Source organism: Branchiostoma lanceolatum, chromosome 19 (assembly GCF_035083965.1).
Source record: "Branchiostoma lanceolatum isolate klBraLanc5 chromosome 19, klBraLanc5.hap2, whole genome shotgun sequence".
In the NCBI taxonomy this organism is placed as follows: domain Eukaryota; kingdom Metazoa; phylum Chordata; class Leptocardii; order Amphioxiformes; family Branchiostomatidae; genus Branchiostoma; species Branchiostoma lanceolatum.
In genome coordinates this window covers 6,163,906-6,181,346 of record NC_089740.1, presented here as the reverse complement: position 1 = coordinate 6,181,346, position 17,441 = coordinate 6,163,906, and the positions used below count along the sequence as shown (strand labels likewise).

Sequence of the window (17,441 nt, the reverse complement as noted above, 5' to 3'; positions counted from 1 at the left end):
AAACTTTGGGGGTATTTAGCATAGTGTAGTCTAGGCTCTTCAATTTTAAGTTTAGCTCCCTTTTTAAACAATTTTCTCCCATCAAATCACAGGTCCCCAGCCTAGTCCAGTGAAGTACAATGTGCCAGAGACACCTACAGAGCAGACCCACCCCCAGCCGGTAGTGGAATCTGCCATCATGTTCAGTCGGCTGGACTCCGAGAGGAACGCCAAGAGTCTGAAGAAGGCGGTCAACAGTGGACGGCTGTCTCCGGATGTGTATGAGGTCAGGATTGGTTAATCAATCAAATTGAATCAACCAACCAACCAATCAATCAATCAGTTAATCAAACAGTCAAACAAACAGCACATGTATCAAGTATCATATGGATCCATCCACAGTTTCTCTAGTTATACTGTTAACATACAAGAACACAAACGTACAAATTCTGCTGCAGTATCTTTGGAGATCGCCAGGAGTCCCTTTCGTGGTGGTAAAAGAACTGGACCTTTCTCTTACCACCACCTACCCGTCTTCCAAATATCATGAGAATCCATTCTCCGCTTCTGGAGTTATAATCCGTTTACATCAAACACACATGCATTCACAGACACTAGACCATAGCAAAACAGAAACATAACCTTCTGGCGAAGGTAGTGATTAACCAGTTTGTGTCCAGTTGTATGAGGTTAGGATCTTTTTATTTCTATAGAGATTTGCCACTTAGATTGTCCATCTATCCAAGGCTATCATTTCATTTTGGAATATGTGCCTTTCCCAAGGGCACAAAATCGGTGGCATGTCAGGGGATTCGAACCCAGGACCTCTGGGTTCTGGGCCAAACCTCCTAACCGTTATGCCAACACAATGGCAATACAGACAAACGAAAACAATTATAGTACTCCTCTCTTCGTCACTACAGGAAGTAGTTGGCATGATGGACCAGTACGTGGAGATCCCGGGGAAGCGGTTGCGCCACCTAGCGGAGAAGTACCTGCACCACAGCGAGATGAAGGCGGTGGAGGAGAACGTCAGACGCAGCTCCAGTCTCAACGGAGACGTCTTCAAACTTCTCGAGAAGATGGAGACACTGCAGAACAAGGTGAGGTCAGGCTATTAGCTAGGAAGGTGTCTAGGCGTCTTTTGGACGCCCTACACTAGGGAATTAAAGCAAAGAAAACAAAGAAATTAGACGCCTCCTTTTGCACGGGAACAAGTTGAGTCAGGCTATTAGCTAGCAGGGCGTCAGGGCGTCTTTTGGGTGCCCTACACTAAGAAAACAAAGGAATTGGAAGCCCTCTTTTAGCATGGGACACCCAGAGGACACCCTGTTTTCCTTATAGTTAAATAGACATCTATACACGTGTTCCCTGCACACACTGCGACTGTTGTTCTTTCCTCATACCAGACACTGGGACAGCATGAAAACTGAACCTAACCCTAACCCTGGCCGAGTTGACCAGGGCATTTGGCCAAGGTGTTGGGCCAAGTTGACTGGGGTAATTTGGCAAAGGGCTGAATCGTCCTGTTCCCCCTCCCAAATGGAAAGCAAGCACTTTACCCACTAGGCTATTGCACATGTCCAATTCTCTAATAGTGTCGTGTAGGACAAAGCAAGATAGGTACTGAAGTTAGACATTGTCAAGTAAGGAAAACATTTATAGACCGACAAAATGTTTGTGTATTTTTTTCTGCAGCGAGCCCAAAAGTGGAGTGCCCAGATGGACCATATGGGCGACCATCGTGTTCGACTGGCTAACCTCCTGATGGACACTCTGGAGACCATCGAACAGGAGTCAGGAATCTTCCTCATCAAACCTATGTTCGCCTACAGGGGAAGGTAAGGGGAACACTAATTGTCTTATTTTTATATTTACCCTAAAGTTCATAGAGAAATATACTGTTTTTGCTCCATTTTTTCCTCTTCTTCCATTCCAAACAAACAAATAAGGTCATTGACCTGTACCAGACGGCTGTCACCATGGTTACTGCTAAAGTGGCAACCACCCTGTGGTGTTCGATTACATCATGTACAAAATGTAGCAAGTGGCAGGACAGATTTGGAGGGGCTGGTCACCATATTATATGAATGAGTAAGAATAAACAGAGCAGTAGTTTGTTAGGCTAGACCATGTGAAGGTAAATGTTACAGAAGTGAGTGTGTATTTGATTGCAAATGAGGGCTTTCTAGTTATTATCATATCATTGAAATATATAGCTTTTGTAATGAACAAGACAAAGAAGATCATCTTTGATATTATGTTTGGGTCAAATTTGATTAGCCTCTTTCCTGTGTGTCACTAATGTATGACTATTTCTCATCTACAACTCCAGAGCGAGGTTACGGAAGTACGAGGGAAAAATCAGCAACAACTTCCGCACCCCAAACTACGGGCGGTACACACACTTCTGCGATGCGCCCCCTATCAGGCTGATGAAGACTCCGGTACCCACCCCGGCGGCCGCACGACACCCGAGCGAAGCTAACGCCGCCATGTACGCCGCAGTGCACGTTGGGCCGTCATCGGGGGTGGTGCATACGACACACAGTCGGGACAAGCCATCCATTCCTCTGATCAGGGTAGGAGTTTGTTTGTTACCTTGGATTCTTGCATCAGAGGTTTTTTTTTCAATGCCTCGGGCGGAGTCTTGATTGCAATCTCTACCCTGACATAACGGGGGGTGCTCAAACATCGGACGTTTTTTTACGCGCTGGAACTCACGGCGCTCCATTGCTGGTTGACAGAATGGTCATGTTTTAATTGATGAATTTTGAACATATTCATCTAAAGACGGTACTTGGACAAGAAATGTATTCATACTGTTCATGGGCCCTTCATGCTCCGCGTTACATGCAGAAGACGCTGTGAGACATTTTCACGAATGTACCTTCTGATTTAGTGCTACGCCAGATAGTGTGCCTAACTTATTACGCTTTGGTAATTTTGCTCTCTTCGGAAGTTGGTGATGAAGTTAGGGAAATGTAAATAAGGCTTGAAGTCTGCTATATTATAGCTTTCTTTTGACCGGAAAATTTTGACTGTGTGCACTTCTCACGTCATGTGAGAAGGGCTATATCTAGCGCATCCCAGCTCATGTTTCTCACGGGAAATAGGCTACTACGCGGCCCGACGTACGTATTGAATGCGGCCCGACTTACGAAATCATTACGAAAAAACGACACCGCTTACATCAACAATACTCCGTCTACTTATTGGAAAAAATCTTCGCCATCTCTGTATTCAGTTTCCTTTTCATAGACGGTACCAATCACATGTTAGCGTGTAACAAAGCTGTGCGTTGAATCGTTCCGCCACCATCGCGGCCCAAAAAAAATGGCGGGAAAACAACGTCGTCAGACGACAGCAATGTTTACGTTGTTTTTCTTTGGTCGGTTTTCTTCTCAATAAACACTTAAAGACCCAAATTTTTAGTGTTTTATGAAGTTATTTTTCTTATGTGTATGATAGCTGTGTGACTTGGCACAGGTCGTATATTTAGGTGCCGGGCCGTCTAGCTACGCAGTGACCCTCTACTTAGCGCTACTGATCATTATTGTCAAAATACTACTTTTCGACAAAACAAGAAATGAATATGTACACATATGTTTTGAATGTAAATGACAATTATGTGCATGAACTTGGGTTATTTACCTTCCTTATCAGCATAGTCATTGGACACAAACACGGCGTACTTATGCAAAATAAGATCAGTAAAAATTCCGTGCGATGTTAGAGCGCGTGCGATGTTAGGGCACCCCCCGTTATATATTTGTTTGACTGACAGACTGACATGTACAAGGCTGCCTAACTAGCCATGTGCTATTGTTAAGGGTCAGCCTTTTGAGTTTGAAACAAATAGGTTTGGTCATCGCGCATACTACTCTTATCGATAAGTGTGTTGGGTTCTTTAACATCCTTGAGGTGTGCCTCTCCTCAAACAAAGAACCTCCGGTTTTGTATCCGATCACAAGGACTGTAACCATAAACTTGCTGTGATGCATTTGGTAGACATTGGTATGAATGGACTATACAAAGACAGTTAAACAAGTAATTGTTAACTTAATTTGTCTCATCCTTTTTTTTTTATAACAGAAAGATGAAGAAGATGCAGAAATGATAGACTTACCTGTGGATGGTTCTGAGTATGTAGTGGTGGATCCAACTGAAACTACTTGGAGTGTAAGTATAAAGACTCTACATTTGTCGTTGTCTATTATAACCTTATAACTCTCATACATAATGTATTAACATGAATCTTTGTCAATAGTTAACAAGTTGAACATAGTTGATTGGTTAATTGTGTACAAACACAAAACAAAAAGTTTCTCAAAATTTTGTCTGAATGATAGCTTCTGTAAGGATAGCTGAAAATTTGGACAGAATTTTTTGTTATGTCGGAAGAAATTTTAGCTGTTAACTAGAAACATTTACCTTGTTCATTGAAATACCTTGTTGGAAATTTACAAACCATCAAAATTGGGATGACATGTTTCTGATTTTTTTTTATTGTTTTCAACAGCCGAGAAATTCCCAAGCTCATGCTCTGGCAGAGACCAATGGGGGGAGCCCTTCTGGCACTCACTTCATGAACACACCTCGTATCCTGGAGCTGGATGTAAACAGGATGCTGATTGGTAGAAATACCATCAGGTCAGTCAGTGAACTTTGACCTCTTGCAAGGCATAGCAGCATAGATTTTATCTTTTAGTTAGTCTTAAGTTTCCTTTTACAATTTCAGTCCACCTTAATTAAGATTAATAACAATGAAATGTAAGAATACATGAAAGCTAAACTCTATAGCTAGCATTTTAAGAAAGAAATCTAATCTAATCAGACTTCAGTTGATTATTTGGCTTTTCATAATTTCTTTTAGTAAGTGAACTTTATAATCTCCAAGCAGATGTAAAATTCTGAGGTGAAAAAGTTTCTGACCTTCCATTTGGGTATGGTACTGATAGAAATAACTGACAACGTTTAACAGTACTGCAGTTTTCTACCCCAAGATCTGCTTGGAGATTGGAACTTTCATGCTGATAAAAATTTGTCGATATCCCTACAGTCTGAGGATCCCTAAGGCCAGTGTGGGAGACGATCGGATGAAGAACTACGCGCAGACGAACGTCAGATCCTACATGACCCTCTCCAGACCATCAGGCACCGGGTCATCCGTTAGGAAACCCAAGAGACCACATTCAACAACAGGTATGTCAGGCCAATTATCATTGGACACACAGGGCCGAAATGTGCAATCTGATTGGTTTAACAGTTACTGTAGTCATGCTCGACATCAGATAAGGGATATCATAAGAGACCCTAGTTTGAAATAAGTGGCCATTGGTCAACAATTAACTTACTCAACATCAGGAAGATCATTGGACATTTGGGGCAAGACCAGCAATTTGATTGGTTTACAATTAGCTGCATGATAGTATTTGAGACATGAATTTTGCCAGAAGCATGTTTATGACCTGTCTATATCAGTGTTATCAGCTTACATGTAATTGCATGCTAAATATACTATGACTAAGCACCTGTTTTCTTTTCTGTATTATTTGCACAAAGTTAATGTTTGAGTTGCTACATTTCTAACAAGTTAAGATGATTATAGTTGTACGCTTGAAAGTTTCAGATGCTTGCGTGGGATTGAATCCCACTTCTGACACAAATTGTCACAAGTATCTGGCCTACTGTATCTGGCCTCGGTATCTTCTCCTTCCACTGGGTAGTGTTGCCAGTGAATGACAACAAGCACAAATGCACTTTCTGATGTATTACTCGCTCAGTCTCTCACCGTACATCTTCCAGTCAGTGTTTAAGGATCTAAGATCTCTATCCCTAGAAGTCTCTTGTGCGCATGTGTGATAGTCTATGCCACTGTGTGAATCTATGCTGATTTTAGTAAGTTAAAAATAGCACCACATGTTACAGAATAAAATTTCAATTCAATCTATACCACTGGAATACAATTTCGTTTCAGATGTCCATCTTTCATCAGTGATATGTATCAATAAATGTTATAGTATCCTAGAGTCAACAAGAAGTGAACCCAGTGTTCTATTCCTCGCACCCCCACCCCAGGTGCAGACGTGCGTGGGTTTGAGCCTCCCCCCTCCACCCCGATGCCTCGACACCCCGCCAGCGCAGGAGCCAGAGTCGCTTCCTTCCAAGTCTCGGACCTGCCAGCCTCGCGCCCTCTCCCGCCCATCAGACTCCCGACATCTGAGAAGAAGTCTCGCCCCTCCACCTCGCAAACAGGACATCTCACCGCAGGTAAGGGTCGGTTTTCTTTACTTTCTCTTCATCAAAGAATAAGAAAGAAGTATTGATATATGAAGTATGCTTACCAGGGCTCTAGCCAGCACTTGTCATTTCGTCATTTGAGCCTTTTGACAGAGTTTTGCTGAAGATTTTGAGACCATTCCGTCAATCTCAGGTATCCGTACAATTAGAAGGAATTCATACTGAGTTTTACAGATTATATAAGGTACAAATTTTACAGAATTCCATACGATACACTACTAAGAAACATACATTTTTCATGGAATCCAAAAATTAAAGTTTTACGGAATACATATGATCCTTGCTATTAATAAAACTTGAATGAATGATTTGTATGTTTCTTGGTAGTGGGTTGTATGAATTCTGTAGAATTTGATGTCATATGTCAAAACAAGCTGCATGCTTGTTTTGCATGCTCATGTCATGCAATGTATTATGGATCTCCATAAGATCAAATTTCTGTGGTCTGATATGCATACAAGTCATGTACATGTATGTATCACGTGTACGTGTGAATTGGTAAGGAACATCAGTTGAGAATATATACCTTTAAAACTTTTCATAAAACATTTCATCACAAAAGGCAAACTACAATGTAACAACATAGTTCTTCAATTCCTGGATAACTAATATTTACAAACGAACAATGTTTAACACTATTATTCTCAATATACTAATTAAAACTTTACCCTTCTTTATTCCAGAATCGGCCTCCCCTGCACCAGGACCCACCTCACCCCCTCGCTCTCCCCCTGGATCCTCCATGGGTCCCAGTCCTGCTCTACAACCCCCTCCCTCTGAAGAACACCCCCCTCCCACAGAAGAACACCCCCCTCCTCCGGAAGAACACCCCCCTGAGACTGTTGAGACCCAGGGGGGGTCTGAGGTGCAGTATGAAGACAGAGCGACTTCAGTTATGACTGAGACATCACAACAGTCAGAGTCTGCTGATACATAGTGACCACAAAAAATATCAAATTTTAAAGCATTATGAATATATCATACACTATTTCCATACACAATGCCAAGTGCTTACCAACAAGCAAAAATATGATAAATTTTGAAGTCAGAAATTCTTTGGCTGTAAAAGTAAGTTATGACAGAAGTAAAATGCCTACCAGTAGAAAAGGAACATACTCTATCGACTGAACTGGAAATTTATTTCAGAAACAAATTTATATGTATGAGGCTTTAAGTTCATTTAAATAGAACTAGAATTTACTGGACATTTGTGTATATAGATCTACTAAAGTAAAGTGTGTTATGTATCATTGTATAGTGGCTTTAGGTTAGATCATACTTTAAGTTAGATCATATATATTATATACCTTTTATAGCACAAGAACATATCATAGACAAGAGCATTGTTGGTAAAGAAAATAAAAACCTGAAGTCATCAGTCTTATGTATGCAGATGAAAGTACACATGCAAATACAATTCTAATGTTGAAAATTATATGTGAGGTACCCTCGGGTAAAGATTTATATGTGAAATGATTTTACAGATGTACAAAATATCATTTGATAATCAAAGAAAATGGCAGACAAATTATAGAGAAATCTACTTTACTTTGATTCAGTGAATTTCGTATGAAGATTGTGTAAATACTCTAAATTTTGTGAATATTAATTTTGAAAGATATCAACTTTAAAAAGTTTTTTTATCCCTTCCAACTTGTTTCTAAGATGCATCTATGCAAAATCTGATCAACCATTTTCAAAGAAAGATATCATTGTATAAAGGACTATGATACTATTGTACATATTCGGTGACTTCCGATTTCTTTTGTAAATTTTGTAATGGCCTTCTTTATGTGTGTGCCAGAAAGAAAGATTATGTGTATATGTGCCAAAATTATCTGTTTATGTTTTTTTATGTAGAATAAATTACTTTTTGCATTTAAAGTCCTTTTCCTTGTCTTTTTGTGTGTGTTATATTAGTATGTCAGATTTTGCCAGTGGATCACAACTAAACACGTCTAATGTTTTAGTGGTACATGTATCTCCTACAGTAACTATATACAGTATGAAATAGATTTTGACGTAAGAAGTAATTTAATAATTGACAGTGTACTATTACTCATTGAAAGATAACAGAAATAGTGGAAATGGAAAATAATAATCTGTTATATAGTTGCTCTAAACCTGATCCCTACAAGAAAGGTGGATATTGAAGAGACCATTGAAGAAGCCATATCGATTTGGGCCGTTTACGGTCTAATAGAGACATCTAGCGGAACAAATATGCAATGCAGTATACTAATACTAAACAATGCAAGGTTGTTACGGCATACAAAAAACGCCCTCCAGTGACGAGTTTTCATAATGCAGGTATTATCAACAATAAACTCGTTCGTGGGAGACCCCCGTTGCACAACAATGAGGATATTTAGTCCCTATTCGCTGCTAGACAGTGTTGATAGAATACTGTGTTACTATCATTCATCGTTGGACAGTTTTATGCCCGCGCCCGAAAGCCGACAAACCATGTGCAGTGCCAACAGGTGGCTGCCTATGCTGAGTTGCCATCTTTGATCACTAGGGGGCGCTTCAATACCGTGACCATCACATGTAGCTCATCGTAAGTCTCGTAATGGTAGTGATTGAAAGGCGGAGGCAAGACAGCCAAAATTGATGTGAGCACACGCAACAACAAAAAAGAGATTGGGAAAAGAATATGCTTAATTTCTTTAATCTAATTGACGAAGAAGGTTTTAAAAATGTTTAAATGCACCGAGCATTTACACAGGATAAACAATGAATTTTCTACCATAGTTCTTTCATCACGAGGAAAGTTGTAGGTATGACCGTATGTCCTTGTTATATCATTTTGTGGTCTGGTGTCCAAATATTATTGCTAATCATAAACTAATAAACAGTAAAGTTAAACGTACGGTTCTCCACCTCCAACGTATCCTTACATCTGCTTGAAGATTTCGGCTAAGGTCTCCAAGCAGATGTTGGGGTGAAAGATCATAAGATGTTTTCTGAATGACGGCCGGGCTTCTCTGACAGTCTCTTACCCCATATAAGCAGATGAACAGTTGACTTTAAGGTCAAAGTCGTTATGGAAAAACGGAGGATGTCCACATATATCATTAAACTACTCATAACGTACAAGATATGATGTATACATGAATGTAGGCGGCGCTTCGACGGGCGGACATTGTGTTACATGGGCTCCTCGCGCGGCGCCTACAAATCGATCCTTTTCATGTCCACTAGTGTCTTAAGTTTGTTCTATATGTCTGCACTTATTTGGAAAAGTTTTCACTGGCTTTAAGAATGATGTCTTCTATATTTTCACATGTTACACGTGGGGACAACATCCCCTATCATAGCCTAATCTGCAGTACCGCTCCCGGCCGTTTCCTGAAAAGTGATAAAGGAGGCCGCCAAATTGCCAAATTTCTGTATTTTTGGGAATGGGGAAATCGCAGAAGACTCACAAAGGGGTTTGACGTTTTGAGGCCTATTTGACCTTGAACATGAAACTGAGACTATGTAAAACCAAGAACTGCGATAGTTCAGACATTCTACCAATTATATGATGGGATATTAGGTAATAGATTATATGTTTCTTTGCATTTTACCAATAGATATGGTCAAATCTACATTTCATGTGAATAATCACTTTCTGAAAGGCTACTACATTCAAATTTCAATCGTAATTTATGCAACAAGAAGACGTTGATCAAATGCCGTTGTTTATGTTTGTTTATCAATGAATAGAAACCTTTTTCCTGTCAAAAAGCTGTAAGGTGTTTGGATTGCTAAACGGCACAACGGTGAATGTATGGTGGTTATTATCATAATCTATTTATATGATATGCTGGTAGCTAGTACATGTAGTTGCTTTATCGGAAATATGCCTTTGCCTTTGAAATTTTGTACATTATGATGTACTGGTGCCATAGAAATAGTTTATTGGAGTAGTTCAGTGGGTTTTGTTGCTGGAATACTGGTGTTGCACTGATGTTTCGTTAAAAAAGACCACGAACAAAACTTCCAAAGACAGAGACCTTACAAAGTTCTGCTCGAGCCTCCAGACACGTCAATTCTTGAGTTTGTTGGTCCTATGAACCGACAGCAGCTACCAAGTGTAGTCCAATATGTCAAGACGTAATGTAACCTTGACAAGATGGCTATGGCTTAAAGTTCGGTCGTTTCCTACAAGGAAACACATCTTAAAATTCTCCTAAATTTATCTTTAAAGTACCTCCACAATGTACGATAGAGATCAAAGAAGGGACGTATAGATATGGTAAGACTATATCCGTTCTTATATTGTCCACCCATACGTTGTCACATAAGCTGCTTATCTTCAAGACATTGTAGCCATAGTAGTACTACTAGTATCACGCCGATCTTTAAGATATAAACATCTTGTCAGGCTTACATTTTGTCTTGACACATACTATACGCGGTGTTCTCTAAAGGAACAACGACCAAGAGTTGTCATGTCTAGCGTCTGGAGCAGTTCTCTGTAACGTCTCTGATTCTGAAAGTTCTGTTCGTGGTCTTGCTTTATGAAACATCAGTGCAACATCAGGACTCCAATGACAAAAGTCACTGAACTATTCTGATAAACCATTTCCACGGACCCAGTACATCATAATGTACAACATTTCACATGTGCAATGCATTTTATTGCCAAGCAACTTCATGTATTCACTACCAGCGAAAGCAAATGAATAAATTATGATAATAGCCACCATACCATTCACTGTCGCACCATTAAGTAATCCAAACACCTTATAGCTTTTTGAAAGGAAAATTGGATCTATTGATCGATAAACAGACATAAACACTGTTGTATTTGTTCAACTTCTTCATGTTTCATACATTACGATAAAGATTGAATGGGGTAGCCTTTCAAAAAGTGATAATTTACGGGAAATATGCACTCGGCCAGTTCTTTTGGTAAAATGCGAAGGGAACATATTATTTGTGACCCTATATTCACTTTTTTGTTTGCGAAATGCCTCAAATATCATAATCATTGATTTTGAATGGTCGCATTTTCAAGTTCAAGGTCAAATATGCCTCAAAACTTGCAACCCCTTTGCGAGTCTTTCGCGATTTCGCCATTCCCGAAAATACCGAAATTTGGCAATTTCACGGTCTCCTTTAACACTTTTCGTGATACGGCCGGGAGCGGTACTGCAGATTAGGCTATGATAGGGTATGTCGTTCCCACTTGAAACATGTGAAAATATAGAAGAAAACAGTCATAAAGCCAGTGAAAACTTTCTCGAATAAGTCCAGACATCTTTACATAGATAGAGAATGACCGTTAAGACACTAGTTGACCTAAAAAGGAACGATTTGTAGGCGCCGCGCGAGGAGCCCATGTAACACCATGTCCGTCCGTCGAAGCGCCGCCTACATTCATGTATACATCATATTTTGCACGTTATAAGTAGGTTAAAGATATATGAGGACTCCATCCGGTTTCCCTTAACGACTTCGACCTTGAACGCAACTGTTCATCTGCTTATTTGTAGTAAAGGACTGTCAGAGAAGACCGGCCGTCATTCAGAAAACATGACGGTCTTTCACCCAACATCTGCTTTGAGACCTCAGCCGAAATCTCCAAGCAGATGTAAGGTTATGCTATTTTGTTCAGATGTTGTAGTTAACTATATAAACTGATTAACTGTTAAGTTAAACGTAACGGTTCTCCACCGCCAACGTATCTTTACATCTGCTTAGAGATCTCGGCTATGGTCTCCAAGTAGATGTTGGGGTGAAAGATCGTCATGTTTTCTGAGTGACGGTCGGGCCTCTTTGACAGTCTCTTACGCCAAATAAGCAGATGAACAGTTGAGTTTAAGGTCAAGGTGATTAAGGAAAACCGGAGGATGTCCACATATATCATTAAACTACTCATAACGTACAAGATATGATATATACATGAATGTAGGCGGCGCTTCTACGGGCGGACATTGTGTTACATGGGCTCCTCGCGCGGCGCCTACAAATCGATCCTTTTTTAGGTCAACTAGTTATCATAATCATTTTGTATGTATGTAAAGATGTCTGCACCAATTTGGGAAAGGTTTCACTGGCTTTAAGACTCATTTCTTTTATATTTTCACATGTTACAAGTGGAGACGACAGACCCTATCATAGCCTTATCTGCAGTACCGCTCCCGGCCGTATCACGAAAAGTGATAAAGGAGGCCGCCAAATTGCAAAATTTCGGTATTTTTGGGAATGGGGAAATCGCGGAAGACTCGCAAAGGGGTTTAAAGTTTGAGGCCTATTTGACCTTGAACTTGAAACGGAGACTATGTAGAACCAAGAACTGCGATAGTTAAGACATTTTATCAAATACATAATGGGATATTAGGCAATAGGTTGTATGTTTCTTGCATTTTACCAATAGATATGGTCAAATCTACATATGTGAATAATCATTTTCTGAAAGGCTACTACATTCAAATTTCATCCGTAATTTAAGTAATAAGAAGACGTTGAACAAATGCAGTTGTATATGTCTGTTTATCGATCAATTTTTCCTGTCAAGCTAGCTAAGAAGCTGTAAAGTGTTTGGGTTACTAAACGGTAGAGCTGTGAATGGTATGGTGCTTATTATCATAATCTATTCATATGATGTGCTGGTAGCTTATACATGTAGTTGCTTTATCGGGAAAAGGTTTTTTGCCTGTGAAATGTTTGCATTATGATGTACTGGTACCATAGAAATAGTTTATCAGAATAGTTCAGTTGCTTTTGTTGCTGAAATGCTAAAGGTGCAGCGATGTTTCATAAAAAAGACCACAAACAAAACTTTCACAGTCAGAGAATTTAGAGAGAGCTCCACAAAACTTCAGGTATGAAAATCTCGGGTATGTTAACCCGTAGTAAAGACAGCTACCAAGTGTATTCCAATATGTCAAGACGAAATGTAACTTTGACAAGAAGGCTGTGGCTTAAAGTCCGGTCGAAACTTATCTTAAAACTTGAATTTTCTTAAGGACACCACCATACTATACGAAAAGGTTTAAGAAAGGAACGGATTTAGATATGATAAGACTATATTATCATCTGTTATTTTATTGTCCACTCATAAGTTGTCACTGAGACCTTCATAAAGAAGCTACCAATCTTTAAGACAACCGTAGCCATTACGGCCCGCCTAACGACTCTTTAGACATAGCCATCTTGTCAGGCCTATAGTCCGTCTTGACACAGATTACTATACTCCGTAAGTGTCTTTTAAAGGAACAACACCTAACCGTTCTAATGGTAAGCGTCTGTAGCAGCTCTCTGTAAGTTCTCTGACTATGAGAGTTTTGTTCGTGGTCTTCTTTATGAAACATTGATGCAACATCAGGACTCCAGCAAGAAAAGTCAGCAAACTACTCTGGTTAACTATTTCTATGGCATCGGTACATCATAATGTACAACATTTCAAATGTAAAATGCATTTTATTGCCAAGCAACTTCATGTATTAGCTACCAGCATACACATGAAGAAATTATAATAATAACCATGATGCAATTCATGACACTGTTGCACCATTAAGTAATCCAAACACTTTATAGCTTTTTGAAGTAAAATTGGATCTATTGATCGATTAACAGACATAAACACTGTTGCATGTGTTCAACGTCTTCTTGTTTCGTACATTACGATAAAGATTTGGATTTAGTAGTCTTTCAAAAAGTGACAATTTACAGGAAATATGCACTCGACGACTTCTATTGGTAAAATGCAAAGGGAGCATATTAATTGTGACCATATACATCCTTTTTTGTTTACGAAATGTCTCAAATATCGTAATCATTCATGTTGAATGGTCGCATTTTCAAGTTCAAGGTCAAATAAGCCTCAAAACGTCAAACCCCTTTGCGAGTCTTCCTCAATTTCGCCATTCCCCAAAAGACCTAAATTTGGCAATTTGACGGTCTCCTTTATCACTTTTCTTGATACGGCCGGAAGCGGTACTGCAGATTAGGCTATGATAGGGTATGTCGTCCCCACTTGTTACATGTGACAATATAGAAGAAAACAGCCATAAGGCCAGTGAAAACTTTCCCAAATAAGTCCAGACATCTTTACATACATATTAAATAGCATAAGACACAAAAGTTGACACAAAAAGGATCGATTTTAGGCGCCGCGCGAGGAGCCCATGTAACACCATGTCCGCCCGTCGAAGCGCCGCCTACATTCATGTATACATCATATCTTGTACGTTATGAGTAGGTTAATGATATATATGGACATCCTCCGTTTTCCCTTAACGACTTTGACCTTAAACTCAACTGTTCATCTGCTTTTGTGAGGTAAGGGACTGACAGAGAAGCCCGGTCGTCACTCGGAAAACATGACGATCTTTCACCCAAACGTCTGCTTGGAGACCTTAGCCGAAATCTCCAAGCAGATGTAAGGATACGTAGGAGGTGGAGAACCGTACGTTTAACTTAACTGTTCATCAGTTTATATCATATAAAGCATTTCACGAGAAGAATGTTTAATAAGAAGAAAACAGGATTGTGTGAGCTATATGTCACCAACTCCGAGACAAAAACAGAATCAGTTTTCAGAGCTGCTCAATCTGGCTACAAACAACATTTCTCGCAAAGCGGAATGTGCTGTAAATCAAAATACAATTGAATCTGATAAAAAATGCTTGTATTTTGCTAATTGTCTATAATTTTCTATACGACTTCTATCTTCTTAGAATGATGAGAACACAATGAAGACTACAGGCTTTTCTCATATACACTATTTTATATTTTTATTATTCTCCTTCTTCTCAAAATGTAATATATCATTTTTTTACATAACACTCCTTTTATCACTCCACCTCAATAATAATAAAAATCAACCATCAAGTAGTAACCTCTTTGTTCCTACTAATTGAACACAATTTACTGACCATATGACACTGCAAAGTTTGCAATATATCATTACTATAACACGTATTTTTCGTCTCGGGCGGTTCTTAATTCTACATTTTGATAGGATTCCAATGAATAACGTACACCATGCCACGATACACGCTTCTGATAGTTTATTCTTAAGCTGGACAGATACTTTCCTAGTCTTCTAGGTTCTCTCTTGAGATCTTCTCTGTTACGCATGCGTGTAAGTCTATATGTTAATGCTGCTAACTAGGATTACATGTTACGCTTACATGTTTGAAAACTTCATGAAGACAGGAAGACCCATGCTACTTCGTAACTAACAGAGTTCTTGTAATCTCCAAACAGATCTAACTGTGGCAACATCAAGTAAAAAAAAAATTAATACGCAACTCATACGCACTTGAATATACGCACAAGTGTGTCAGGATCCTAACACAGATTACTGTTCCAATTAATGATGTACTGCTTTCACATTTAGGATCTCTATCGAAGCAAAGAGAAGCTAAAAACAGAGAGGAAAGTCTCTATCCCTTCTTGTCTTATGTGTAGTACAGTTCACAGCTTTCGGGCGTGAAAAACTAGAACGTCCCCCGTTGTTTTATAATCTGCAGATACAAAACGGATGCTTTTCGCCGTCTCAAACAGGTCATCAAAGAATTCCTCGTGCTTATCTTTAGGAATATAGCGCAGGTGCGGGAAAACAGCACGGAAAGTTTCTCTCCACTGTTCCTTAGAGTTGAAAGACTGGCCGTGTTCTTTGACATGACAGGAGAGGACCTCAAAACCACACTCCTCTAGAAGGCAGCTATTGTCGTGTCCGTTGGCGAGATCGCCGGAAGGCCACGGAAACAAGTTGGGCACGAAATCTTTCAGATAGATTTTCCACTTTGGGTGCGAAGCCATGTTCATCCAGGTTCGGCAAAACCTGCTTTTGTCAGATACGCATGCTAGCAAGATTTCTCCACGTGGCTTCAAGCAAGAATGCATCGCTTTCAATGCTTCAGCCTTGCCGTGGACCCATTGTAGGACGAATATGGAGACTATCTTGCTGAAGGCACCTTGCCACTCTGGCTTGAAGGTGGTTACGTCAGAGACGTCGGCCACGTGATACAGGACGTTTGTGGAGGAGTTGTACTGACTGGAATAGCTGCAGAAAAAATCGAAAGGGAGCATGTTTTGATACATCTTTGAGCATTTTTACATTTCGATATCCTTTTAGCAAGTTGTGCATGTAATGAATTATTGATTTATTTATTTATTCATTTATTCTTTGAGTCAGGCCGAAGGTCCATATTGAAAAACAACAAAGACAATTAACAGACATCTACATTCCCTTAGAATATGATAGAAATATGTATTTTTGTCGTTCTACATGAAAAATTTCTATAGACCATTGAAAAAGTTAGGAATTACTCAAGCATTTTTACATTTCGATAATCCTTGAGCACGTTGTGTATAAAATGAATTCGCTTAGAATATGATTGAAATATGAATTTTTGTCGTCCTACATGAAAAATGCCAATAGACCCATTGCGAAATTCAGGAATTACTCATGTACAAGTACCTGACGAACTCAGAAGATACATCAAAGCCCACCACAGAAGCGACCCCTGGCTGTTGGGAGATGTACTTGCAGATTTCCCCTGTGCCACACCCCGCGTCCAGAACTGTGTCGCCTTCCTCCCACTTCATGTACTGCTGCAACACCTCAACTGCAAAACTTTGCTGGTAGCAACGGTTCTGAGAATAGTGCTCAGCCTTCGTTGCGTTCATTGCGAGGCTTTGTCGTGGTTAGCATGCATGTACAGACCTGCAACGCCTCCAGTCCCCCGACCCTCCCTTGCAGAGCAAATTTTTAAGTTGCTGCGCGGGTTCGAATCCCGGGAGCGGCGTACTCGCCCCTTTGAGTTTTTACAACACTCCAAAAAACCTGCTGTGATCACGGTGCTAGCCTACGATACACAATTCCAAATCTTACTGTGACCCCCCTACAGTAAGTTAAACGTTAGACTTTCCTTCGTAGGTCAGTTTCACAATGCGCTGGGTTTGAAACAATCCACAAACTTGCTGTGACGCACAGACCAATCACAATACTGACCTTTCACCCTTGACCTTCACACTTAGCCCTTCTAACATCCGTAGCCCCCGTGGAAACGCCCCCTACATTCATGAACGCTTCATTTATCTGGAGTAACAAGTAGTTTATGAGTAAAATTCGTAATAATAAGAAAACAGGATTCTAAGAGGGGGTGTCATGTACTCGCAGATAGTTTTCAGAGCCGTCCAATCTTGCTTAG

General features: G+C 39.9%; 2 protein-coding genes across 3 annotated transcripts in view; one reads left to right on the top strand and one right to left on the bottom strand.

Moving 5' to 3' along the window:
• The window catches only part of LOC136425247 (myosin heavy chain, non-muscle-like), a 36,561-nt gene extending 28,395 nt beyond the window's left edge, over nt 1–8,166 (top strand). For both annotated transcript variants that reach the window (XM_066414061.1, XM_066414060.1), the window contains 9 exons: nt 93–265; nt 903–1,082; nt 1,678–1,820; nt 2,315–2,561; nt 4,075–4,161; nt 4,502–4,632; nt 5,042–5,184; nt 6,061–6,252; nt 6,966–8,166. In XM_066414061.1, coding sequence (XP_066270158.1) covers nt 93–265; nt 903–1,082; nt 1,678–1,820; nt 2,315–2,561; nt 4,075–4,161; nt 4,502–4,632; nt 5,042–5,184; nt 6,061–6,252; nt 6,966–7,219 — 1,550 coding nt within the window. In that variant the 3' untranslated portion in view covers nt 7,220–8,166. The remainder of the gene's footprint in view (nt 1–92; nt 266–902; nt 1,083–1,677; nt 1,821–2,314; nt 2,562–4,074; nt 4,162–4,501; nt 4,633–5,041; nt 5,185–6,060; nt 6,253–6,965) is intronic.
• Nucleotides 8,167–15,091: 6,925 nt separating this feature from the next.
• LOC136425451 (juvenile hormone acid O-methyltransferase-like) lies at nt 15,092–17,214 on the bottom strand. Its single transcript, XM_066414303.1, has 2 exons — nt 16,709–17,214; nt 15,092–16,291 (listed from the first exon to the last, which is right to left on the bottom strand). The coding sequence occupies exons 1-2, from the start codon at nt 16,915–16,917 to the stop codon at nt 15,700–15,702; spliced, it is 801 nt and encodes a 266-aa protein (XP_066270400.1). The 5' UTR covers nt 16,918–17,214; the 3' UTR covers nt 15,092–15,699.
• Between the last annotated feature and the right edge of the window lie 227 nt (nt 17,215–17,441).

Excerpts from the sequence above, each read along its gene's own strand:
- LOC136425451 (XM_066414303.1), bottom strand. The coding sequence starts at position 16,917 with ATGAACGCAACGAAGGCTGAGCACTATTCTCAGAACCGTTGCTACCAG. Across the intron at positions 16,292-16,708 it reads GTATCTTCTGAGTTCGTCAG|CTATTCCAGTCAGTACAACT; the intron begins GTACTTGTACAT and ends TTTTTTCTGCAG.